Consider the following 27772-nt stretch of genomic DNA (forward strand, 5'->3'; position numbering starts at 1 on the left):
GAAGGTTGGGGGAGCAATTCCCCATCGGCAGAAGAACGGGTTGTAATATCTTCCCAAGGCGCACAGGCACTCTAGCTACCGCCCCGACCCTACTACTACCAGCCCCTCAGGGCAACCCCGAGAGTTCGGGGTCAAGCAGGCGGCGCCAAGAGCTCTTTCCTAAAACTGAACCCCGTCCACAGCAGCAGGAGCCTCAAGTGCACGTCTGGGGCTCCGAAGTCTCGTCCCGGCCGGAACCTCGCGCTGTTACCAGGGGGCCCTGCGGGTCCCGGCTCATTCCTTCCCTTCCCCCGTCGGAGGCGCACACCCAGCTGGGCAACCACGCGGGCGGCAGCGGCGGCGCCAGGCCCCGCCCCCGCCCCCATTATCATTAGCAGATATAACCCTAAACACTTGCTCTTTACCTCCTTTCTCCCTCCAGGCATTGGTGAGGCAGCCTGTCAATCAGCGCTCGGGCGGCAGCCCCCCGCGCAGGGGCTCGGCGATGCCAGCCTTCGCGACAGGCGGCAGTGGCGGCGGCGACGGCGGCCACGGCACAGACAGCCACCCTCCCACACGCGCGCACTCGGGCAGAGCCGGCGGGCGGGCGGCAGAGGCACCCTCGGAGCCCGGCGCCGGGCGCGGAGGGGGCGTGCGACCCGGGACCTGCCCAGAGGCGCAGAATGGAGGAGGAGATGCAGCCGGCGGAAGAGGGACCCAGCGTCCCCAAAATCTACAAGCAGCGCGGCCCCTACAGCGTCCTCAAGACATTCCCCAGCAAGAGACCGGCGCTGGCCAAGCGCTACGAGCGACCCACCCTGGTGGAGCTGCCGCACGTGCGGCCGCCCCCGCCGGCCTTCGCACCGCAAGCCGCGGTCTCTATCAGCAGCAGCGAGCCGCCGCCGCCACCGCAGCAGTTCCAGGCGCAGAGCTCTTACCCACCCGGGCCCGGCCGGGCCGCCGCCGCCGCCTCGTCGTCATCTCCGTCCTGCACGCCCGCCGCGTCCCAGGGCCACCTGAGGATCCCAGCGCCGCCGCCCGCGGCCCCCGCCGCGTCGTCGTCCTCATCTTTCGCCGCCGTTGTCAGGTACGGCTCGGGCCCGGCGGCAGCCGCCGCGGGCAGCAGCAGCGCGGGCGGCAACGGCGCCAGCCTGGAGCTCAGCGCAGGTACCAACTCCCGGGAGCAACTTTCCGTCCCGCCACGGGCGGGGGGAGGGGTGGGACCCGGGAAGGAGGAACCGGGGACCGAGGACAGCCTCCCGCGCGCCGAGCCCGGCGTGGGGGGCGGGGGTTGGGAGGGGAGAGCGGGAGGCGCGCAGAGCCGGCTGAGGGAGCATCGGGGCGTCCGAGCGCACCCCCGAGGCCTCTACGCGCCGCCAGCAACTTCTGGAGGTTCACCGCCGCCGCGTCCGGGGCTTCCGATGGCGCGCGCGCTTCTTAACAGGTGGCTCCGCCGCTCGCGTCCCGCTCGGCGCCCGGGGAGCGCGGCAGGGGCGATCTGCGGGGCGGAGGCGGCGCACGGGCGGGGAGTGGGGGCGGGACACCGTGGGGTGACAGCGGCGGCGGCGCGGGGAGAAGCTGGCGCTACTCTGGCGGTTCTCGGAGATGCCCTCCCTTTCTCCTCCGCTGCTTCAATTTCTCCTTCTGCTTCTTCCCTTTATCTGCCTCTCTCCTCCATTTGTTCTTCCTCCTCTTTTTCCCTTCTCATCTGCCCTCTGGTCCTCTTTTTCTCGCTCACTCTGTCGCGGTCACGCGGCTGGCCCTAGGGCTGCTTTCCTGCTTTTTTCCGGGCGAGCGCGCGCTGTCTCTGCCTCTCCCTGACCCCCTTTCCCCGGCCACCCCAGAGTCCCCGCCGGTGTGTGTAGGACGCGGGGCTCTTCTGCAGCAGCCACGCGGGTGGAACTGGCGCTCGCCCCGGCGGCCGCGACTTCAGGGACAGAGACCTCCCGCCCCTCCCCCCAGCCCCGGGAACCCCGGGCGCTCTGGGCCCCGCCGGCTGGGCGCTGCTGCACCGCGGGGTCCCGGGCCCCGCAGAAATGACTGCCTTTCGGGGAGCGCCCACCCCAGGGTACGCGACTCCCGAGAAAAGCCGGCTCTCCAGCCCGGCGGCGGGGAGGGAGACGGGCTGGTGGAGAGGTCACAGCCTGGGGCCTGCGCCCGAGTGTGCTCTCTGCTACCCGAGGACGCGCAGCCCCGTGTATCCCGCCGCTCCGAACGAAAAGTTCCTGCTCAGGCCTTTTACGGCACTTTGGAGCCCCCCAAATTCTGCATATCAGTGAATCCACGGCTTCCTTTTTTCCTAATGAAAACAGGAGCATTGTCTTGAAATGCGTTATAGATGCCTAAGCTCATGTTCTGTTGTTTGTCAATATTTTGACACAAGAAGGATTGGTTTTGAGAAAGAAAATCTAATTACAGGTTATAGTGAAGACTTGCTCTGTCACATCCCTCACTGGCTGGGAGATGTTGGCGAGGTTTTTATGTCGATGTCCTTATTGTTTGTGAGGTGTGGTTTTCTTCCTGTATTTTTATTCCACTGTGCTTTTATGTTCATTGTGAGGCTAGCCTACTTTCACTTTCCTCATTTTTCTTCTGTTTCCCCCCTTAGTGAGGTTTGTGTGCTTTCTGGGCTTGGGGTCTGGTTTTCTTATATACTACTTCTTGTTCACTCCTTTTTATTTCCCGGCTCTGCTTTATCTTCCTTTATCTTTACATTGTTCAGAAGTTTGGGTCCTTTTTCCACATTCTATATTTTGCTTACTCCTTTGCACAGCCTCAGTGCCACCATGTTCATTGGGGGTTTCCCCCTCTTTATCTGCACAGTTCAGTCTTTAATCTCATCCTGCTTTCTCCTTTCAGTCTTTGCTGACTGTCGTTCTTTCTGTCTTTTACTTTTTTTAATACAGTATAAATCTGCCCCCTCTCATTTCCATTTTCATCCATAGTTTTAACCTTGCTTTTCCCTGCTATTTTTCCTGTATTTCTTTTTTCTGCACCAGTCACTTGCTATCCTTTCCATGGTCCCTTCTACTCTGGCAGTTTCCCCACTCTTTTATCCATAAGGAGTTTTTGTTGTTGTTTCCTTCTTACCTTGTTCTGAATGTCCTCTTTCAGTGTTTCTTCTAATGTCCTGTTTAGTTTGTCTCTATCCCCAGGTGGAATCATATCACTGAATCTAAAGGAGTGGAAAGGGGCTTTTTGATGCCCCTCCAACTCCCTACATTTCTTATTTCCTTTTATTTTCAGTGCTGCTGCTGCTTTTTTTTTTTTTTTTAAGAGAGGTCATAGAGAGGTAGGCTTGATAGCCCCAAGAACAGGATGCCATGTGCTTGTTGGAAAGATGGGAATTGAATGGTAGGTTTCTGCCATGCAGTGAGGAAAATGGTCAGGGAAAAAAAAAAAAAAAAAGACCATAGTACTAGACATCATGAATTGTGGTCATACTATTAATCATTGGGGGGCAAAGCCATCTCTTAACAGGCACAGTGATGTGAGTGGCCATCAGTGGGACAGTCACCTGAAGAGCTGATTGGCTCTTTGAGGAACTAGTGGTTCCACTTTGAACCAATAAGCATGTGTGTACAGACAGCCATCCTAGCACAGTGGGTGGGGTAGGGGTAGGGGTGGTGATTTGCTTGTTGCACCCTCACAACAGTGGTATTGCAGGGTCTCAGGCCACCTCGTAAACTGAAAATAGTCAAAATGTCGATGAGATGAAATGAGTCAAGGATGGAAGAGAGATAACTGAGTGTCCAGAGAAAATGCAGTGAAAAGATGAAAGGGTTGAAGTGAACCTTATTTGCCATTAAGGGCCATAAACCATTGAGAGGAGAAATACATGATTAAAATAGATTTTTCAACATTCTTATAAAATCTCCTGAAGAGTATAATTTTCCTTAAAAGCGGTAATATGCCATGGTTCTAAAACCATATTTTTCCTCTGTGGGAGGCTTAGAGTTAAAACCCACGTAGATCTTGATATGCAGCCTAAATTTGGCATCAGGAAATGGGAAATTGCATCTTTAAGCAGAGTACAATCAAAAATGAATTACAATAAATCCTATATAATTGCATAGGTCATTCTCTTTAATGAGATTTTATTAACCTGACTGTCAAGCTTTTGAGTCAGGCAGATATTTTATCTTCTTCAACTGATAAAAGTGTCAGCTATAAACCACCATATAAATATTCATAAATCTACACATCTGTGGCAGCCTATCAGCATCATTCTTTTGGACATTAAAAGCATTCTAATTACTTTCTGTCTAGCAGAGCTGAAATGCTGCCTGTTATAGTATGTGCTTGGCAGGCATGATTGCTTTTGTTTGCCATCACAAATAGCAGCATCCTATTTTATATACCGATGGTCCAGAAAATATTCAGGGATTGACTGAGCAGGATGAATATTAGGAAGCACCATCTGGTTTTGATAGCACCAAGTATATTAACTCATCTGTTAATTTTTGACACATCATTGATTTATTTATTTAGAAAAATTGCATCCTGTTTTGCTGTGTTGATATTTGCCATTAGGAAAAAAAATTGGATGGCATTTTTTTCAAAGACATACAGTAGTTCATTGATTTAAGACAGGGGTGATGCTTCCAAAGATGCTTTCATTTTCTAACTTCTATTTTCTATGCCACGAAGTCCTCTCATAAAAAGAAGTTATATTAATGTTTTAAGGAAATTATCTATTTTGAACTAGTTGCAAATCCTTTGATAGATGTAATATATGGATACATGGTAGTATAGGTCACAAAATTTTTTTTTCTGCTTCTGCATTTTTAATATTAATGTATTTCACCCTTTGTGGGCTAAAATCAAAAGATTACCACTAATCTTGACTACTGTGATCTCCTTCATAGAAACAGAATACTCTTGGGGATCTGCTGTGATGGGCAAATTCCATTCAAGGCTTTACTTACAAAGAAGGATGTTAAAGTAGGGAGCCTGTGTTTCATTGCTGAGTTCCCATCCCTCTTCTTCACTTATCAGATTTAGGATGGATTAAACCACTTAAATTCTGAAGAATTTCTAGAAATGGATTTTTAATTACAAAAATAACATGGGTTCGGATTCTGGAATCAGACTGGGCACAATTTGCAACATGATATTAGATCCCGACAGATTGCACAATAAAGCAAAATAAATTAGAGAGATGTGGTCATTTTAGAGTGCTTTGTGATTGTGATTTATTAACATTTTACGGTGTTTAATTTTAAAGAAGTTAGGGATAAACTAGCTTGTTTTAAAGCCTCTCTATAAACTGTTGACTTTGTACTTCCTTGCCATCACTTGACTGGAACATTCTGTGCCTGGGGGGGAAAGGAGTTTAAAAATTTCAAAATACATGTTCACACTTTGCTCAGTTAAGAATCGTGGATCAGTGGCCATTCAATCGTGTTCATATGAAAACAGAACTTTTCTCCATTTCTTAGCAATAATGGGCATCGCACAGTACTTGTGTTCTAATTATATTCTGTATGGAAAGCTGAAGCATTGCTGGCTGCAATATGTGTTAAGTGTAAAGATTTGCCATTTTCCACCAAGTATAATAGTAATATTTTTCATCATACTCTTCAATGTATTGACACAAAATACTATTCAAATATAAGGTATTGAAAAGAAGAGAATTCAGCTTTAGGGCTACAGTTGGCATTTTTACATATATCAGTTCTGAGAACAAATTCAGAATGAAGCATTTGAAAAAACCGCAGGCATGAACAGTTTTATGATTGTAACTATTCTCTGATATTCTGAGTGCACTTTAATACATTATCTTCATAATGTAGTATATTACATAATGATTTTTTTCTCAGCATATTACGAGTTTATCCTTCAGTTAAGAAAACAAATCATGCTTGTCTCCACATCAGATTTTTTTTCCTTTAAAATCTATACCCTAACGTGATTTATCAATATGATTAAAACAACTGAGCTCCTTAGGACATTGGACAAATACATTCGAGCAGTTCTTTCTAGGCAATTCTGTTTTAGCCTTTCCTTTCATATTTTGTTCCTTTCATCAAGGTTATGTTATAGGTGTAAAGGCTGTAAATCAATTGGGACTATTCTGATTAAAATGCAAACAGTAAATACAACTTTAGATCTAGAATGGGATTATAGGATTAAATGAATGAAAACTGCTAGTGTGCTAGAATTGAGAATCCCCAATCAATATCATCCTTTGATTTTACTAATAAAAGAACAAAAAGCCAGGAGTAAAGAAATGAGAATGCAGCATCTTAAACCTCCCCACTTGTATGGTTCAACTGTTTACTTTCTTGTTTATTCGGTTTTGGTCATTGTAAGATATAATACCCAACTATTTGAAGTCTTTCTCCATTAAGTTTTGGTTCAAATCATGAGCTCAGTTCTTCCTTTCCACCTGGCTGTGGGCGGAGTCATCATCACTTCCAGTGTTCGGTGTGCGAAATACCCTTCCCATATCCAAATCCCTTTTTCTCCAAGGCAGCAAGCCGACTTTATCTTGGCTGCTCCTTCAGCCAAGTTCCCAGCCCATCAATCAGCTCTAGCCTAAAACTATACCTGGTATCTAGTTCTTTCTTTAGTACTCAAAATAATCGTGTAAAAAATAGGCCCGTGCCTAATATTTGTGGGATTCAGGGTAAGGGTACAAATGCTGTAAACTAAGATACTCTATTTATTTATGAGTCCCCACATGTATTCAGTAAATATTTCTTGAGATTCTGTGCTGGTCCTCAAACCCCAGTCCACTCATGGAATATACAGTCTATAAATCTCTCCTGAAGTGAAAAGAACTGGCCTCTGTGTTCTGACTTATCATTTTTCCTGAGAGATTTAGGAATGGGAGCATTTTATAGATTTGGGAGATATGAGAGGTGCTTCCTATATGCTCTGGGCTTTATGTACATTCTTATTAAATAAGTGAACTAGGAGACTTGTACCCCCTTCCCCTGATATCTTAGTTACTTCAGGAAGAACAGTAAGAAAAAACAAAGTAGAGGATGAAGTACCACCTGGAGGTTTCTGAAGGTTGGTTTCGTTGGTCATCATCCTGGGTTTTCTAGAGAAATCAGTTTCTTAATCACAACTATTCTAGTTTGTTGTCCCCATAGAAGCCCTCAAGCATCTCACCACTTTTCACTTTTAAAGGTTTTTTTTTTTCCCCTCAGAAAAAAACACAGCTAGTCAACATTTCCAGAGACAGCAAGTGACTAGTTACATTTCTATCATAAACAACGGATATCGGCATCTAGAATCTACACTATTTTGTTTGTTGCCATTATTCCGTGTAGGGTGGGAGAGGAAATGAGAGGTACCCTGATAGCTCTATATAAGCCCTAAAAAAGTTCTCTCTCTCTCTGTGGGTAGTTATTGATATAAATAGCGCGTTCTGGGTGGGGGTCCAGAAAGAAGACAATGTTCTTGTGACGTTTACATTTAGGGTGAATTTTCAAGCCCCTTAGACTGACAACATTAAATCACATTTTCACAACATTGGGTTTTTTCTTTCTTTCTTTTTGAAGTGAACCGATTGTTTTCTGTTTGCTTTTTGCTTTCCACTGATTGACAGTTAATATGCTTTAGAATACATCTGTGGAAACTAACTGGCACTCCCGGCACATACCATTTAAGAGATTTGGTGGGAGAAGCCCTGAGAAGAGGCACTATTGCTTTTCAGATGGTGCTGCTATAGATCAAGCTAAACATTGGCCTTGACAAGAAATCTATGTTAGCAGATAAAGTAAAAGAATGGTGAACACAGATGTTGGATGACACAGTCTTGCTTCGGGGCTCCTCATCGTTTGCCTTGTAGGCCCACTCTTTGTTTTACCTTAGACGTTTAGTGAGCTCCTCAAAAAGACTTATCGTTCTTCTCCATTTTGCATCTGGGAGCAACGTAATCTCAGCAGGGATTGTATCAGCTGATTAATAGCAAGGGCATGAGGGCACTCCAGAAATAGACGTAATGATTGCTGTAAGCCCTCCTGTCAATGAGGAGTTGAGTCTGCAGGGCTGGCTCGATTCATTAGAGTGAGGATATTAATGAAGCCAAAGGTGTTAGTTCAGACCTGTGCAGGCCAGTTAATGCCACGGAGAGGGAGTCTCTATCCGGTGCCCCAGTCTCGCATTCCAGCCATTTCCCAGAGTCAAGTTAGGGGTATAGCTCATCAGGCACCCCACCAGCCACAGAGCAGCAGGAAGCTATGCGTCCTCTTAGAAGTGGATTCACCATGTCACCTGTGTGTGTAGCAGAGAGTAGAAGTCCATGTTTTTGACATTTTTTAATGCTAAACTCTAGATCGAGGACCTTACTTGTCCCTTGTCTTGGCTGTCAGTCTCTGATGTGTCTTCTCTTGTATTTCAGAGAGTCGTATGATCTTGGACGCCTTTGCTCAACAATGCAGCCGAGTCCTTAGCCTCTTGAATTGTGGAGGAAAGCTTCTGGACTCCAGCCATTCTCAATCCATGATTTCTTGCGTAAAGCAGGAAGGCTCAAGTTACGCTGAAAGACAGGAGCAGTGCCCTGTTGGCAAAGGGGTCCACAGTCAGACCTCAGACAATGTAGACATAGAGATGCAGTATATGCAAAGGAAACAACAGACTTCTGCCTTCTTGAGGGTTTTCACTGACTCCCTGCAAAATTACCTGCTCTCCGGGAGCTTTCCGACTGCAAACACCTCCTCGGTCAGTGAGTATGGCCACCTGGCGGATGTGGATCCTCTAGCAACGTCCCCCGTGCACACACTAGGTGGCTGGACCTCCCCAGCGACATCCGAATCCCATGGTCACCCATCCTCTTCTACGCTGCCTGAGGAAGAAGAAGAGGAGGAAGAGGAGGGCTACTGTCCTCGATGCCAAGAGCTGGAGCAGGAGGTGATTTCACTGCAACAAGAAAATGAAGAGCTCAGAAGAAAGTTAGAGAGCATCCCAGGTACCCTGCCCTGTTACTTGCAAGCCACCTGCAACTCATTCCTTTCCCGTGTCCCGTCTGCATGTATGTATGCACGCGTGCATGTATGTGTGGCTTTTTGTTGTTGTTTGGGCCGGCGATGTAGAAAAGTTGGAAAAACAGGCATGCTCAGTTTTAGCCTACCAGTGCCAAACAGAAGTTTCAAGATGAGCCACTAGCCTTGTCCTATGTTTAAGCCACAGTCTTCTGGGATGTAGGCCTGAAAACTCTGGTCCTATTAAAAGATGTCTCCACTGATACAAAAGTGATTCCTAGATGTAGTGCAATGAGATTGAAATAGGCCAGGTGCTGTGAGCTTGAATTTTCTTCAAAAAGTGACCCTGTTCTTTTAAAATGGCTTTTGTATTTTTAAAGACTTTGATATATGTGTTTTATTAGTCCATGATAGAAATTAAAATGAAATGATATCTACAGAGTCAGGGCTCAGAGAACAAATGGTCTCTTCTCTTCCACTAATTTCTCCCCTTTCTTGTTAAGTTTCAACAGGCATGGTCTCTTTTTAGCATGCAAACTCCCCCTTAAAGTTAATATGCAACTGTAAACTAAAAGGAGTAGCTCAAAGACAGACCAGTTATCAGGCTGGTCACAAACTAGCTGTGCTCCTGGCTAAACATGAGGCGTTTTACCGCCTCGCAGAGACACTAGATCTGCGGAGTAGTAAAGTCATCTTTATGGCAAGATCTTCTCTGGGTTGCAAAGCCATTTTTTCCCCTATTTGGAATGCTCCTGATTTTGCCTATATCTTTGAGGTCATTCCTGCATGTCTGTGGCTTATAAAAGACATTAAGACCTTTCTAATCATGCAGCCCATTGATAAAAATTTTTGAGCGTGTATCTACCAATGTACACATTCATTGGTTATTTACATACATATACTTGCATACTAATATGTTCAAAATAAAGCATACATAATATATTTAAAATTTTTAAGGCTGATCCATAAATAGAAATAGAAATTATGTTCTTTTCCTAACTCGATGTCTTTGCACCACCCAAGTTGGCAGCTGATGTAAAAAGAAGGAAGTGTTGAAGAGAGTTACCCATTTGCTTATTAGAATTGCCAAATCAGAAATTTATTTTCCTTCTGTCCTTTCGTTTTAAGAGAATTGCCCAAATAGAGCTGAGGTTTGGCTCAGAATGTTTTGGAATTAGATTGAGTGCAGTTGTGGGAGAGAAGCAAGAGGTGAAGTAAATCCATTCTCTGTTGTTACATTTGAGCCCTGGGGTTAGATGCAGTGTCTTGGCGTTTTCCTTGCCAGGCAGGATCTGACTGCAGCAGAGAGACGGGCAGGACCCAGAAGAATGCAGTGGAACCAGAGCGCTACTGGTTTCTCCAAGTCAAAGAGATACGGGTGCAGCTAACACACTGGGATTTTACAGCTTTCGCAGTATCATAAATTATGTTAACGATTGGTTTTACCCCCAAAAGGGTATATTGCATCTTACTCCCCACTCGTCCTCTTTCATTAGGGGAGAACATAGTGTCCTGGAGATCAGCCAACTGCAGATCCTTACATCAGCCGTTCAGAACTGTGGGGAAGAGTTTCAGAGTGCAAGGACAGGTGACACAAATGTCCAGAGTATCATTGCCTCATTCCTAATCGTAAATATTTGGTGAGCCGTCTGTCCTTGGTAAACTTACCAAGCAAATTTGGGGTTCAGTCCACCTCTTGTTTCCTGAATCTGTACAGATGAAATGTCTGTGTCAGGGATAACTCATTGCTGGCCTGCACTAATCATTGTCCTTCTGTGCTTCCCAGAAGGATGAAAATGCTGCAATTTCTTGAGTCCTCTTGAAGGTCAGACCTTGAATGACAGTTGTTGAAATTAGGCTAATGATCACCACTGTTACTGTAAACATTCTACCACTGTTACTGTAAAGAGTCCCCTCCATGAACTTGAACCAATTCTCCGTGGAGAGCCATGATTGCTTTAAATAATCCATACTGAAATTCAACTATATAGATGAAAATCAGTTTGTCAATTATGAATAGAAAAAAAATAGTATGAAATGCAGGAAAGATTAGCTATTTGTGATTACTTAACTCATGGATTCATTACCTAGGGATACCTTAGTATTGGGCGTCAGGTTGAAAGCGCCCCTCGAGATGAAAGACTTGAATCAAAGAGAGACATCACTGCCCTCTTGCCCTCCTCACCTCCCAACCTCCATCTTTGGCTACACAACAAACCAGACTGTGGGTGGTCACCCAAGAATCCACTTTGGCATTCTACGAGCTATGCCTTTGGTGTGGGTGGGGCCGGGGGGAATCTGTTACTTTCATCCATATGAGGAAAAGTACAGCAATAATACTCTGGTTTTGCACATAACAAGAATATTTTGCAAGCAGTAACTTTCCTGTGAGATTTGGGATCGATTTTCCCTAAGCAGTATCCGTGCTTCCCAATGATCCCAGTAGGCCTCTGTTATCCTAGAGGCCGTACATTTCCATGGAAGGACCTGGGGCTTTCTTCCTGTAGAATCTGCCTGTATGTTGTAGGATCCCTCTTCTTACAGCCAAGCAGGATGGCTGAGTACAAAGGCGAGAGGAGCGTGCAGCAGTTAGCAGAGGAAATAAGGTGAACAAGATGATGGGGGCACCTGCAGTGGGTCAGTTCCGGGGCTGTGTTCCTCAGGCACTCCCCTCTCTCTCCAGAGTCAGGCTGTTGAGCAACTCTGAGATTCCAGTTTCTTTCTTTTTTTTTTTTCCCCCTGAAATAAAGCATTTATACCTGGGAGCAGTTCTTGAACTGAGAGTTCAAAAGAAATGAGCCTATTAGTCTACAGGAAAAAAAGCTTTCACTTGGGCAGCTGTAAAAGGGGGAAAGGAAGGTGACAGCCCTCACCAAAAGGAAAGAGACTGGGGAGGGGTATTCTTTCTGGCACCACCCGAGAGGGCCTTTGTTTATTGTATTATTTGTGAAACATTCAACAAAGTCTTATTGATTATCAACTACATGCAAACAAGGGGCTTCTAGAAAGTGCTGTCTAACTTACTTTCCAGAGTTAGCTGCAGATATAGGCAATTAAATATTTTATCCCAGGAAATAGCATTAGCACGTTTTCTTTTGCATTAGATTATCACAGTAGAAAATAGTCTGTTTAAAAGTATAAATTTTTTAAAAGAAAGTGAAAATAGGTTAAAAGAAAAATAAGTCACGAAAGGAAGACATTTGGATCGGGAATACAAAGAGCTGAGAGGTTATTAAAAGAAGAATGGTGATGGGCAAACTTCTCTATGGAGAAGACGTCAGGTTAGAGTAGTCACATTTATTTAGAAAGCTTGCAGTCAGCACTGGGTGAAGAGAACTCATAAGGGAGGGTGGATATAAAATACCATATTTCATCTAATTTAAGCCCCCATTGAATGTAAGACACACCAACACTTTATGTTCCACTAAGAAGAAAAAACACTGCAAATCATAATTGCACATTATAATTATCTTTGAACACCAAGTTCAGAGATTTAAAAATATGATAAAATGTGGGTGTTAGAAATATAAAATACTGTATGGTAATTAAAAAATCACTGCCACACTACTATATATAAAATAGATAATCAGCGAGGACCTACTGTATAGCACAGGGAACTGTACTCAATATTTTGTAAAAAGCTATAAGGGAAAAGAATCTGAAAAAGAATATATATTATATATATATATATATATATATATATATATAAACTGAATCACTGTGCTGTGCACCTGAAACTAAGACAACATTGTAAATCAACTATACTTCAATAAAATTTAAAAAATAATAACTTCCAAAGTAAAATAATTTTGACACATTAAAAATACCTTGAAGTTTTCTAAGTGCCAAATATAGAGAAGATATACTTATTGTTGATATTATTAAAGAACTTTCTACTTTCTAAAAAGTACGTTTATGATCATCTCAATTTATCTTCATAACTCCAAACAAAAATTAATATTCCCATTTTACAGACAAAGAGGTTGCAACCTTGGACAGGTAAAGTCTGTGGTAGACCTCAGATTAGAATCGAAGCCTCTTGACTACAGAGCTAGTTTATTACCCTCTTCCACCCTCAAAATGTAGTCGATTCTCATTCGCAGTTGTTCTATTCTGTAAAGTCACTGTGAGCACTGAATCAGCAAAGCATTACTCTGAGGGGAAATACAGACCTCGGTTCCCAAGAGCCTCTGGTCGCAACATTTTCGTCAGCCAATCACAAAACCTCGTTTTAAGTATGTTTTTGTTTAACGAGCCCTTATTTAATATATAGTATTAGTTGGTTAACGTTGAATTCACAGCCAGCAGCGCTGTGACTCAAGCCTGAACAAAGCTTATCTAACACGCATTTTCCCCTTGAAGTACATCCCAGCCTTGCGCTCAGGAACACTAGACACCACTTCAACTCTACATTTGGGGCTCCTTTTAAACAGCGTAATCACCAAGCAGAAAAAGCACAAAAATGCAAAAACCGTGGCACTAAACAGAACATGAAAAGAACCCTTGTTATCGTATGAGGGCTGAAACGAGCAGGCCAAGTCTTACCTTGTTCAACCTCAGCCGGGAGTGTGTGATTCCAGAAATGCAGATTTCTCAGTGACCAGCCAAAGTCCGCAGTGACCGCAAGAGCACCCCAAATACAGATTTGACCATTGCAAATACATTTTAGCGAGTAGGCAAGTTTGCAGATCCAGAGCCTGCAAATAATGAGGATCAAGTCAGGAGGCTACAAACTAGAGAATTCACCTTGGATTACGTACGAAGTGCTGATCCTAAGTAAGGATGTTCTATGTACGAAGATTTTAAAAAGATAAATCAGTGTCGGTTTTTGGATAAGTAGTTTTGTAAGAACAGAAAGCCCTTGGAGTAAGTGCAGTGTTGCAGCGCTAGTGCTGTCCCGTGCTCGTGCCACCCTCCAGCCCACGTGCCCAGGGGTGCCCCTGGGAGAAGGCTCGGGTCGACTTCCGGTCCCGAGAAACATATCGATCATACTTAATGTGCGCGTTCTAAGGAGAATGAACGTTCTGAGTAAGAAACCAGAGCAAGTGATAGGAACAGAGAGCAATAAAGGATTGAGTTCTTTTACTCAGAATTTGGTAAAAGTCAGCACAACTGTTGGCGGTAGTTGTGAGACTGAGGGGCACAGAACAGCGTGGGCTGAAGAAAATGGCCCTGGAGTCAAACCTGGGTTTGGATTTCTGCTCCTGCCGCTTGCTATCTGTGGTTTTAGGCAACTTACTTAACCATTCTGAGCCTCGGTTTCCCCTTTCTGTAAGGTGAGGTTGATAATACTGGAAGGCTGGAAGTATTAAGTTCATTAAGTAGCAACTGAGTGCCTGCTAGGTGTTCCAGGAAGCACTCAACAAAGAGCACCCTTAAGAAACAGAGAGGGACATGGTCCTGTGCTTGATCGTACAGAAATCTTAAGTGGTTTTCTCAGATTGTTGGCGGTGGTCTTACCTTGTAAAGAGGTCAGCATTCAGTTAGTTACCCAGGTTGGGAACCTCAGTTCCATCCATAACCATCTCTCTCCCTCCTTGAGGTCAGCCTCCTCTCCTCTGGATTCCACCTCGTATATACCCGCTGGTGTGGGGTCCTCCTCTCTCTCCCCACTGCTTTCATCCAGGCGTGTCTCACCACATGGATTCTTGCAATAGCCACTCAACTCCCCCAGACGCCAGGCTCTGCCAACTGAAAAGACCCATGTCACCCACTGCTGAAAAGCCTCTATTGGCCCATGGAGTAAATTCCAGCCCCCTCAGTGTGGCATGTGACATCCTTCACTGCCCGAGTCTTCCTGTTCATTTTTGGAGACTCGCCCCTCAGTTCCCACCATACACCGAGTGTTCCAACCCCTCTGGACAATTTGTGATTCCTGAGCCGCCGTGCACTTGCTTCTGGTCTTCCCTTAACTCCTGCTGTCCTTCCAACATACCCTCCTTTTCCCCACTCGAGAAACTCCTACTCATCTATCAGTACTTAGGTCAGGTGACACCCCTCCATAACAAACCCCTCCCCCAGTTCCCAGGCAGAATTAACCACTTGCTGTAGTACATCATGCTTGCTTCTGTTGAAGTCTGTATCAGGGCCAGTTTTTACTCCTTGTGTGTCTGTCTCTCCTGGGGTCTTGATATGAGGAGAGGCAGGCTGTGTAAGGTCCTTGAGGACAGAGACTAAGTCACAGTCATCCTCATAACCCCGATTCCCAGCCCAGTGTCAGGCACGTTCTGTTGTAGCAGCTACACACGTCAATTAAATTAAACAGAGACAGGACATTGTGATAATCGAGAATTACCATGTGTCTGTAGGCTGAGTAACACTTAAAGCTCATTGTTTATTTCTAGACATTTACAATTGAGGAACTTATACTTTACAGAGACGATATGAATAGGACACTTGATGATATAAGCACACAGATGGCATGGTCGTCAGAGGACAGTAAATAATTTCAATCTCCCTATAAAATTGTGTGTGGTATACTTTGAGGTAAATGTTTTGAGTCTTTAAAAAACAATTACAAAGTAGATTAAATAATGCTTGAGGAACAAGAAGAGAAACTGATCAAGATGTTAATGCAATGATCTGCCAGGAAAATTAGGTACCCGAGACCCAAGCACCCTTAATATGGGCAAAAAACAGAATCAGAGCAGTTCTCCTTGGAAGGCCCTTACTTAAGAGTCTCTCAGACAATACAGCCGCCAACTGTGCAGAGTCAATTCAGTAGCTAAATGTGAGCCTTGTCTTCAGTCTTCCTGGCCTTCAGCCTTGTGTCCAGATACCACCCACAGGACCCACTTGCCTTCAGGAGAGCCTTACAGCCAGTAAAGGCACATGAAATTACACTTTCTTCCAGCGCGTGTGCATCAGCCGGCCTCGCTCAGGGCTTAGCACTGCCGCCTAAATACTGGGGGTGTAGAGATGGGAGAGTCGTCCTCCAAGCCCTTCCAGGGCTATACAGGCAACACTGAAGGTCATATATAGCAAAGGAAGGGGAGATAACAGTCATGGAGACATTCTTCAAACAACTTTTAAGTAGTTGTAATCCATGCCCACTGTAGAAATTTTTTTAAACTGGTTTTTACAAGGATGATAAAGGATAAAGGTAATAATAACTGCCCTAATTCTGTTACCAAAATATAATCATTTTTAATTACTAACACTTTGGTTTATTTCTTTCCAATCTCTTCTCTGTGCACATAATTATTTTTAACATGGTTGAGGTCACACTGAATATTCAGTTTTGTAAGCGTTTTTGTGCTTCACTTAAACATTTTTTCCCTAAACATGTGTAAAATATGGATAAAGTATCAGAAGAAGTTTCATTCAAATCTTAATCAGTCAGTGAGTTTTTACAAATTTTACTAAAACTTCCAAACTAAATTCAGAGTAATACCTCTCACATGTCACTTGGAAAAGCAGTGACATATACACAGTTGCATTGCTACTACTGAGATCCTTCTTTTCAGCAATGTGTAGGAGGGACTCACACACAGAAGTTAAATGGAGTCCCAAAGGCCACACAGGTAATGAAAAGCCAGAACTCAACAGCAAACTTGTTTCCTGTCTCCGTTAGCTTCTCAAGTCTTCTGCTTTTTTCCTGTAATCCGTGCCCATTGCCAGAAGATTCATTCTCACTCACTGTGGCATCAGTAAAGTGGGTTAGGCTGTTTGTTTGTGGAACTCTAGTAATGTGGGAAATTATTGTTTGTCATTCAGTTAACTTGCTCAAACTTTTTGGTGAACATTGCATACCCTAGCAGAAATGGTGTGGTTTAGAAAGTGGATTTTCTAGCTCTCAGTGACTCAAAGTCTCTACTCAGCCATACCCAGGGTGAAAGTGTCTGTCGGAACATAGAACTGTTGGCCAGTAAGTGCGCCCCTTAAAAGGAACTTGGGCAAGGTCTGGCAAAATTATAAATAAAACACAGGGTTTAGTTACATCAGGGTGGGCTCTAAAGCGGGTTAGTCTTTCAATAGGATGATGAAATTAGAGGTACTTGACAAGTTTTATTAAACTTTGGTTTAATAAAAGTCCTACTTCAAACTGATACACACGTGCCTTCTTTTTGTTGAAGGCACAATCTTGTGGTTGTCCCGAAAATGCTTCTTTAATTTGAAGAATATATTCAAATGACTATACAAGAGTGACCTATGACACAAGTCTGTAAGACACAAATCTATAAGGATGTTATTTAAGAAAATATTTTTTGGCAAGAAGAAAAATTTCCTAACCTACTTCTACTTCTTATCATTCAAATTCTTCAAAAGGATGTTTATGTAGTTTTTGATTTATGTTGCAATGTGATGTCACCTGAAAAACCCAGAGCTATTAGCAGGGGATAAAGATAATTTCAGTTTGCTCTCTTAAAAAAAAGTGCTGAGAAAAACGAAGTGAAGAAAGCTCAGTGGTGATACTTTAAAATTAGGGTTTAGGTTAAATATTTATTATTTTCTTCAATGTGACAAAAACATCTTAAGAAAACACACAGCCAAGACAGATAATGGCAATAATTCATATCAGGTTATTTACTAAGTTACCAAGACCTTTAAAAGCCATTAGTTAATACTCTGGAAAGGACTCTAATATAAATCTTAAAATATAAGAATTATTTATGCAATGGTATAAAAAAATGTCAGACTCTATGTTGGGTTAACATCTGTTCAGTTTTATTGTGATTATTCAGTGATTCTGTAAGACTGTGCCTCACAAAATATAGTGCAACAGCTAATGAAATACATAATAACTGAATCTGAATTGGACCAGATCAGGTGAGTTTCTGGAGAGGGGAGAAGTGAGACACTTACCGGAAAAACTACATGGTCAGGTGTGTCTGTGTCAGGAAGCAGGTCTAAAGTGCATGGCTTACTGCTTTACTGAAGAACTAGGAATGAATGGCACTACAAATGAGCATTATATCATTGATCTAAAACCAGTGAAACATAAGTTTTCAGCAGTTTAATTTTAAAAAGTACCATCGGGTGCTAATGTTACAACTTGAGTCAAAGAAGACATGTCTCTTCTGTGAGTTGTTCAGTGTGATATCATTATTATTAACCCAAATTCATCTTAGAGTAGGTTTGACTTGAAAGTTTTCAGTGAGCTGTGCTGAGCCTAAAAATTCTCCCCGAACTGTAGCATCTGTTCTGTATTTACAAACTGAAATAACTACGGATGTCAAATGAGAGAAGATTCTATTTCCTTTAGAAAATGAGTCTTTTTTTTTAGAAGTTTGCATCAAAAATCTTTTTAAACCTTAAAGCTTTTTATTTTCCCGGCACAAAATAGCTAATGTGCAATTGTTGCAATTTCTTCTACCCAGTGCCCTGCCAGACCGTTTTAGACTACCTGAAGACGGTGCTTCAACACCACAACCAGCTCATGATCCCACAGCCAGCCGACCAGCCGGCCGAGGTAGGTCTCATTCCATTTGGAATTTCCTTAAGATGAAGAATCTTGGTAGTTTGCCCATGTATATGTACACCAGAACAGATTGGCTAGCAAAATACATGTTTGACTCTGAGGTTTATGGGTGAGTATACATCCTGCGGAGAAAGATCATGCATCATGAAGATTGAACTCTGTACTCTGAGGGGGAGAAAAAGAAACAGTTTAAATCCTGTGGGCAAGTCTCCCCCCGTTCTTTTGGCACAGAGAACCCACCTGCCGTTCCCTCAGGCAGAGCCAGTGTTTGTTCCAAGTCTTCCCACCCTGAAAATCAGCCCTCCTTTGATTCTCCCTTCGTCCCTCAATGATTATCTTTTCTTTCCCCTTCCATCACCCGAAGCATCCTATCGGCACCTTCATCCTACACCACGACACATCCCGCTCCTTGAAGGCTGGGCCCAGGTCTCGTCCCCATTGGCATCCCCAGTGCGTGTCATCGAAGGCATTTGCTGAATGGGGACCTCATTCTTCTGCGTGATTAAACACTTGAAAGACTGGTGTATATTCATTGCTCCACTCTCAGTTCTCATTTGCTCTCCCCTGCCTCCGTAATCCGGCTCCACCTCCACTACTCAGCGAATGGTCTGCAAGAGCCCCCCACCCTGCTACTCTCCCAGTTGTCCCATCCAGGGGCCCATTTTCCAGCCCTCGTCATCCGCAGGGCCTCACCCCTCCTCCAGGTGCTCCCTTTCTCTGGGCCTTTGTGTCAGGACTCCCTTGTGGTTCCCCATCCCTTTCTTATTAAGCTTTAAGGAGTTTTCCAACCACTGTCCTCTGGACTTTGATCTTTCATCTCTCCACTGCCTTTCTCTGCTCAGTTACATTCTCTCTGAACATCAACCATGTGTGGGTTAGCGAGTCCCAAATCTAGATCTAGACCCCAGTCCCCAGGACTCGACTCCAGACCATTGTGTCCTACTGCCTGACCAGTGGAACTCACGATGCCTCCTCTGAATACCCACCCTCACTCCTGTTTCCTCTTCAATAAAAGCGGCACCAGCCCTGGGCAGAAACTTTCGAGGCATCACAGACTCTTCCTCTTCCTCATTCCTGACAGTCACGTTGAATAGTCTCTTCTCTTTAGTTCACTCTCAATCACATTTCACCTGGGCTGTTGCAGTAGATTCTTTCTTCGTGCTCCACACTGGAAAGTTGTTTTCCTAAAATACAGATCCAAAATAAATATCACATGCTTAAAATCCTTTGCTCCCTAAAATAGGATCCACATTTTTTTTAATTTTTTTTTAACTGACCCCTCTTTTAAACCCAAAGTCTTTCCAATCAGTTTCTTTTCTTTTCTTTTTTTTTTTAATTTATTTATTTTATTTGGTCGTGCCGGGTCTTAGCTGCGGTAGGCGGGCTCCTTAGTTGTAGCTCGTGGGCTCCTTAGTTGCAGCATGGGAACTCTTAGTTGCACCATGCATGTGGGATCTAGTTCCCTGACCAGGGATCGAACCCAGGCCCCCTGCATTGGGAACTTGGCGTCCTACCCACTGTGCCACCAGGGAAGTCCCGGGTCCACATTTTTTAGCTTGACATTTCTACTATACAAAAAGCACATCTGAAAAGCCCACTTCTTCCAGAAGCTCTTCCTGATTGCCACACCCCTCTGTGCTCAGAGAGCACATTGTTCATGAGACTAAATCAGAACTTACTTAAAAGTTAATATACACCTCCGTCTTCCATCTGGATATGACTCTATGAAGACATTAAATAAGTGCTGTTCAAATTGGTTTGTTCATAGGGACTTGACAATAGGTCAGAGTTGGTATAGGTCACCAATACCCTTTTGGTGGCTAATATGAAGAGAATTCTATAAAAATATAAAAATAAGGGAAATATCTACATTTCCTCCAGATAGGACTATTTAAACCTTTATTACCCATCATCATCGTTATTACTATATTATTTTTATTGTCATTTCAGGCAAATGAGCATCTTCTCAGTCATATTATTCAATCACATTTGATTTCTATTAGCTGTGCTGAAACAGCATGGGTAACCTCATCCACAACACAGAGAGCAGTCTGAGTTGTTTGGGGCTATAAATGACTTTCTCTCTTACTCCTTCCTTCCTTCCTTCCTTCCTTCCTTCCTTCCTTCCTTCCTTCCTTCCTTCCCTCCCTCCCTCCTTCCCTCCCTTCCTTCCTTCCTTCCTTCCTTCCTTCCTCTCTCCCTTCTTCCCTTTCTTTCTTTCTTGAAAATGACCTCCAAATGGTATTTCTACATTTTGGAAGAGCTTTTGAGCTCTTCTGTAGGAGTGGATGCTTTCAAGCTTGGAGAGGACACCTTCCCTGAATTGCCAGCTCTCTCATCTCAAGTACCTCCCATCTGGAAATAGCCTCAGCTCTTGTTTTAGGGGCAGCTCTGAATTTGGGGACAGGGTTCCCAGCTGTGCCTTTTGACTTGTGAGACTTTGGGAGAGGATTTAACCTTCTTGGCCAAGCAGCCACGGGCATCCTGGCTTGCCAGATGAGCTCACACACCCGAGGGAAAGCTGTTTTTGAAACATACAGCGTTAGATAAATAAAAGGTTTGAAAACTAGCTGCACAGTCTCCTTTTGTAAGGCTGACAAGCGTACTTACAGAGATAATGACCAAGAGGATGATTTCAAATTAAGGATGGTGGAAGGCCTCTGTCCTCAGTAGCCCTTTTTAATGGCCTCTTGTCTTCGGTGCTCTCCTTAAAGTTCTTTAACTTTGCCAATTTATACACAGTAGAAGCTCTTCAATGTCCCAGTACCACAGAAGTTTAAAGAAAAGTAAGAAAAGTAAGAGCTCTTCATTGTAGCCACCGGCATTGAGTGTCTGCTCCGTGCCAGCCGCGGTAGCATTTACTGCATCAGTCACCCGATGGGTGTTCATTGCACCTAGTATATGTCAGGCACTGTTCTTCCTTGCTATCTGCCTCCTCCTCCCCCCAGCCGTAACCTTCTGTTCCTTATCTTTGTGGAGGACACCCCCGTTTCACCTGGGAATCATCTTCACTCCTCAGTCCCCCATACCCTGGCTCAGTGGATTGGTTGCCTGACCACCTCGGTTTTTTGTTTTTTTTTTTTTAAGATTTATTTATTTTATTGATTGATTGATTGCTATGTTGGGTCTTCGTTTCTGTGCTAGGGCTTTCTCTAGTTGCGGCAAGCGGGGGCCACTCTTCATCGCGGTGCACGGGCCTCTCACTATCGCGGCCTCTCTTGTTGCGGAACACAGGCTCCAGACGTGCAGGCTCAGTAGTTGTGGCCCACGGGCCCAGTTGCTCCGCGGCATGTGGGATCTTCCCAGACCAGGGCTCGAACCCATGTCCCCTGCATTAGCAGGCAGACTCTCAACCACTGCGCCACCAGGGAAGCCCCACCTCGGTTTTACATCTCTCATCCTCACTTCTCCTTCGGCACTGCCCGTCACTCCAGTCGTCCCTCCATCTCTCCCCTCCTGCCATGAAACAGCAGCCTGGGCTGAAGGACCCTTCGGAACCTCTGGACTCCTGCCCATCTTTTGATCATACATAGTACACAGAGCCAAGGGTTGGTTTATGCTCCCGAGTACTCGTATTTTAAACCCATGATAATTTAGTTCTTACCATGTTATAGATGGGGAAACTTTGGTCCAACAAGTTAAAGTAATTTGCTCAAGAAACGACAAATAAAACCCAGAACCAAGATTTAGTTCAAACCCAGGCTGACTGTAAATTCAAACCACAAACCACTTCCCTCAGCTGCTTCCCTTAAAAAGGACACAAAGTCACACTCCTGCTATTTCAAGGGAGTATGAATGCTGTGGTGATGAGTTTCCATGGGTATAATTCAGTCACAGTTTCATAGCCATACCTGCTGCCTCTTTCTTTCCTGTTGGCTCCTATACCGTTTGCCCTTCTCAGAGCTTAACTGAACAGAGCACTTTTTAAAATTAAAACCTATCAGTTCCAAATAGTGCCAAATTTATAACCTGTAGTAAATTTGCAGAGTTGTAAAACTGAGTGAGTTTCCCTTCTTTATTTTGTACACCTTAATTACTGGGGAAGAAGTACATTAAAACTGAGATCATGGGTTAATTAATTTGTCCTGGACTGTAGAATTTTATGGACAACCAGAACTAAAATAATGGTTGTGTAGGTGCAATTGACTAAACATGGCTTATAAATGTTATAGAAATTCCTGTAATTAGTCCCACTGCAACTATTTAGCCTGGGAATTTTATAGCAGACATAAATTATGCAGGTGAAAAGTAAGAAAAATTTTTTGAGTTGACATAGTGGCATTTGCAGAAGCTATAATTTGAGGAAACTTGTTTTGCATTATTATTAGTGATTATTTTTTTCTGTTTCCACAGTTTCCCCCTCTTTAAAATTCACTTTTTAATGTTGTTTCCACTGAAATACAATGTCTGTCAGATATTAGGTGCATGAAACACAAAAAAATACCTTATGAAAGTAGCCCACCAGCATCATTTCTAAAAGTACTTAACCGCCAACCAAAGGATGAAGAGACCTGTTTGATCACAGTCTTCAAAGTCATTTTTGCATATTTTAATAGATTGAAAAGGAAAGTTACAGGTTATATTTAAATAGTGTTCCCTGTCATTGGATCTTGACACATTTTAACCTACCTGTTAAAATGCAAGTTATAAATAGCTCCTCTTTCAAAGGTGTTCATTATACCTCATTGGCTCTTGTTATAGAAAATGCAAATGTAATTTGAAAAGTGTCCGTTCTGAGTGTGAGCAATTACTTGTGCTCTTCCATACCTGGTTCATTGTCTGTATAGCCACTTGGTTAAAAAGCACGTTCGCCTTTGAAATGGAGATCGCCTGGGCTGCTGGCTGGCCGGCCGGCTCAGTAGGTAATGAGAAAATATTTCGCTTTTCCAGGGAAGCAAGCAGCTGTTGAACAACTATCCTGTCTACATAACGAGCAAACAGTGGGACGAGGCTGTAAATTCTTCAAAGAAAGACGGGAGGCGGCTCCTTCGATACCTCATCAGATTTGTTTTCACGACCGATGAGCTTAAGTACTCATGCGGCCTTGGGAAAAGGAAAAGGTCAGTGCAGTCAGGAGAGACAGGTCCTGAAAGACGCCCTCTGGATCCAGTTAAAGTAACATGCCTCCGAGGTACTGCATCCTTCCACTCAGTGTCCATCTGTGATCTCATTTCACCGCATTGGCTGTGGCTGCCCCGTGCAAGTGTCCAGCCTTTACTGTATTTTGGTTTTTTTCCGCTGAGACGTTATAGGCTTCATGTGGCCCATCTCCTTGGTATCAAGAAGTTCTTTAAAAATTCTTCGTTTGCTTTAGCACTTAATGGCACATAAGCACTGCATAACACCTCATGTTTCACGCTTTAAGTTCAGATTTTCTTTGCTGCCCGGGAAAGGCAACCTCCAGCAGAACTGGAGCACTGGGGAAAGCACAGAGGAAAAGAAGCCGAGGAACCTCAAAAATTATCCCAATTTCATTTGCAGCCTATGACGCCCTCCCCCAATCTAGCTACCTTCTCGAGAATACTTGCCCCAACTCCTTAAATGTATTTAGAATTAATTTTCCTTAGGCCTAAAGTATTTCTCGCCCACTCAGATTTTATTCTGTTCGGTTTTTTTAAAGTTTCTGTATTAACAAGTACTACTCAGATAATGCCACTTCCTCAGCATTAACAGCTGATTACTTTGTAGCTGATCCACACTATGGATAAGGCCAGGCAGAGGGTAAGGAGGTGTATACGGCTGATTCAGTGGGTGCAAATAAATAAACACAGGCAAGTGGAAACATTATAGTGCCAACAAAAGCGCATTCACACCTGAAAAATCCATATCAGATAGCTCAAATGTTAACCTGTACAGTTCAAGAGTGATTTTATTGGTTGGAAAGACAATAATGATTTACTCTGGACAGGGATCGAAATATTTCCTGGTGAAGAAATCACAGTGAAAAAACCTTATCACTGATACGGCCTTAGTCATCAGAAGGGACACTCACTCCTACACCCCTCTGGGCATGCCCACAGTGACCGTCAGCGTGCCTAAGGTGCCTGTGTAGTATTTGTTAGTAGCGGAGATCCCCAGACCCACCCTGAACTTCTGATTCAGCGGGTCTGGGGTGAAGACAGGGGAGGCACGCATTACTGCACCTCACGACCAGCCCAGGTGATTGATGCTGGTGGCCTAGACTTGAGAAAACCACCTAGAATGAAAGCACCTGTATTAACTCAGCACAGGTGTGCTGGAGCACCCCCTGTTGGCCAGTCTGAAAATTCTGCTTACTCAGAGTGACTGGGCGATGGAAATTTCCAGGGGCTGTCTTAGCAAACTAGCCACAGTTTCCTTTATTCCCGAGCGTCATCAGAGCAGACGGAGGCAGCAGAGGCCGTGGTGAGCTTGGGGGCTGGCCTGAGAGCCCGCTCCGCGAGTGCTCTGGAAGTTGCCCTGAGGCTTACAAGGGAATCAGGATAAGGGGCCTCACTAAGGTATCCCTTTCCAGAAATCCTTGTTAAACAATTGATATTTTAACAAGCAAGTCAGTGAAACTGAGGGATTAATATACATCTCAAAGCACTAGTGTCAATGCTGTGGGACCCCCTGTGACACCGATGCAGCCCAGGCTGGCTGCCTGACCAGAATGTGTACTCTCCAGCAGGGAGAGCTGGGCAGGACCCACAGGCTTCCACCCGCCCATGGGTGGAGAATGCATAGGCAAGAACTGCTAATTGTGTCAGGGGCAGCTGGTTAGAGCATTTATGTCTGTCCCAAAGGCTGAAATCCTGGGGCCTTCCTGTGACCTAAATGGGATTCCCTTCCTGCAGGTTTATGCTCGCTGACTCCCAGGGTGGACATCCTTGTGGTCAGCAAGATTAGAATAGCCAAGGAAGCCTCAGACAGTTGGACACTTGAGGGATGGAAAGCAGGGTGCTTCGGGGAATGAAATCAAATTCTAGGCTGGCCTGTCCCCAGGGTGGTTTGACCCCAGAAGGAAGGGGGGTCAATGATGTGAGGATGCTTCATACCCGTGTAACAGAATGAACTCTACTGTTAGCTTGTGGTAGTCGGGCACAATGTTAGGGGAAGTCCTGTTGCAGCAGTGGGCACTGAGGAGGGGGAGGAGGTGGGAGGTGTCACAGAGCAGCACATTCTTAGAGTGGCCGGGCTGCAGCATCCTCAGCAATTAGCCTTGATTTCCTCTCGTGGATACTTTGAGTCTTTCATTTCTTTGTGTTCATATGAGAGTGGGGAATCTGGATAGAGATAAACTACTTAAACAGTTATTGAATACTTACTGAACACATGAGGTAGGGAACTTGAGGAAGACAGAGAGGAATAGAAAACAGAATGCCTGAATTCTGGAGTTGGTAGCCTGGCTGGAGATGATTTGCGGACATAATGAATAGATGTGAATGCAAGGAAAATAATAGGGAGAGGAAACAGTTATTGAATGCTTACTGAACACATGAGGTAGGGAGCTTGAGGAAGACAGAGAGGAATAGAAAACAGAATGCCTGAATTCTGGAGTTGGTAGCCTGGCTGGAGATGATTTGCGGACACAATGAATAGATGTGAATGCAAGGAAAATAATAGGGAGAGGACTCGATATTTGAGCACTCGTGGTCCCAGAATACCTCCTTTCTCTCTGCTCAGCATTATAATGACCATGACCTAGGTTTGAAAAGCATCCTTCGGTGTTTCCTAGGCCTGTACCCCAGCATAAGCCATCTGGTTCCTGACAGTTTTCCAGGACAAGGAGCTGAATAAACACAGTTGTCTCCCCAAGGAAGGCCACTAGGGCTGGGACTTAGGCGAGGTGAATGAGTCTCTCACCTCAGGCATGGAGTTGAAGGGGTTGCCCCTGCGTCTCTGCTAAGATGGGCGCAGCTCAGTTCATGGGATTTTTCTGGTCCAAGTACTTAAAAGCATCAGTTTCCATGGGCAAATAGGGTCGGGATTTCACAAATAAATTTCAGGCAAATCCAGTCCTACAACCAGAACCATTGTCTTGTAGAGGGAGCAGTGCTGGCGAAGAAACGGTGTGTAAATGGCAGTCACCTTGAACTTTCAGTCAGCTGTGAAAAAAAACACAGTTTGACTTAGAACTTTTTCCAGAATGCTCATTTCAGTTTACAGATGTCCATATTAAAATAGCTGTGTAGGAACTATACATGTTCCCTGACTCCCTGAGAAAATAGAGGAAGGGTTAATATGAGCTCAACCCAAGGGAGGCCAAGTTTGTTTCATTGGAGTCTGAGCTACTTTTTGTATATTCTTTCTTCCAGGCACGCTAATTGCTTTCTGGTGATATTAAATATTTGGAGGAAAAGTCATCTAAAAAATATTTGTCAGTACACTTATAGATATCACAATTAGAGAAATAAAGTATAGCCTATAGTAACATTTTAAGAATGTGAAAACCTCTTCTGAACCAAAACTTAGGCAATTTCTTACTCATTGAGATTTTATTTTTTTGCACTTAATCTACAAATCATTAGCTGGTTAAAGAATACCATCTAATGATATTTGCTGTGCTTCTGAGGATAGTTAACATTCTAAAAATGTGAGCACGTTAACAACAGGGTTTTGAAATGTACTCTTAACTTTTTTTTACCAAGCATGGTGCATACCACGCCTCGCAAATCAAATTTACCTTTCATAGCAGTCGTGCCTTAGAGGGGTCACTCTCACTTATGTAACTTTTACTTCTGCACCTGAGTAGAAAATGTGTATGGCGTAAGTTGGGTCTGATAAGTGACATCATCATGGCATTACATTGGATGTCCCATAAAGCTTTTCTTACAGAGCTTCTGTTAAAGTTTAAGCAGCCTTCCTATCATTCGCTGCCAAAACCAGCTGTTTTTCTCTCTCTTTTTTTTTACTGTTGTGTGTATTCCCACAGAATTCATTAGGATGCACTGCACCTCCAACCCCGACTGGTGGATGCCCTCGGAGGAACAGATAAACAAAGTGTTCAGTGACGCCGTGGGTCACGCCCGGCAGGGGCGGGCAGTGGGGACTTTCCTGCACAACGGAGGCTCATTTTATGAAGGGATCGATCACCAGGCTTCCCAGGATGAAGTCTTCAGTAAAAATTCCCAGGATGGGTCTGGTGATTAGTGGACAGAATCTTTCCACACTAGCAGCCGGTCCTCTCAAGAGTTCCAGTTGTGAATGTTCTGTTACCATCACTTTAGAATCCAAAGCATGTCACTCTGTCACATCCTAACAGAGTTAAGGTTTACATATCCTAAACCTTAACTCTTGACCTAACTGCCACAGTTCCTAGTACAAACCCATTTTAGGGTTGTTTGGGAAGTCTATGGAGCCTACAGAGATTTTCAGAATATTACATTATACAAAGAAAAAATGACAATTGATTTTAAATGATGACTAGTTAGACGGTGAGGGTGAGGAAAGAGAGGTGAGCTCCTGGTCACCTGTC

General features: G+C 44.1%; 1 protein-coding gene across 1 annotated transcript; it reads left to right on the forward strand.

The window, feature by feature from the left end:
- The first annotated feature begins 662 nt into the window (after nt 1–662).
- On the forward strand, nt 663–27577 carry BEND4 (BEN domain containing 4). The gene is made up of 5 exons (XM_036853561.1): nt 663–1146; nt 8336–8902; nt 18236–18327; nt 23227–23467; nt 27230–27577. The coding sequence occupies exons 1-5, from the start codon at nt 663–665 to the stop codon at nt 27445–27447; spliced, it is 1602 nt and encodes a 533-aa protein (XP_036709456.1). The 3' UTR covers nt 27448–27577.
- The last annotated feature ends 195 nt before the right edge of the window (nt 27578–27772 follow it).

Source organism: Balaenoptera musculus, chromosome 5, assembly GCF_009873245.2.
Source record: "Balaenoptera musculus isolate JJ_BM4_2016_0621 chromosome 5, mBalMus1.pri.v3, whole genome shotgun sequence".
NCBI lineage: Eukaryota > Metazoa > Chordata > Mammalia > Artiodactyla > Balaenopteridae > Balaenoptera > Balaenoptera musculus.

Excerpts from the sequence above, each read along its gene's own strand:
- BEND4 (XM_036853561.1), top strand. The coding sequence starts at position 663 with ATGGAGGAGGAGATGCAGCCGGCGGAAGAGGGACCCAGCGTCCCCAAA. Across the intron at positions 8,903-18,235 it reads AAAGTTAGAGAGCATCCCAG|TGCCCTGCCAGACCGTTTTA; the intron begins GTACCCTGCCCT and ends TCTTCTACCCAG. Across the intron at positions 23,468-27,229 it reads TAAAGTAACATGCCTCCGAG|AATTCATTAGGATGCACTGC; the intron begins GTACTGCATCCT and ends GTATTCCCACAG.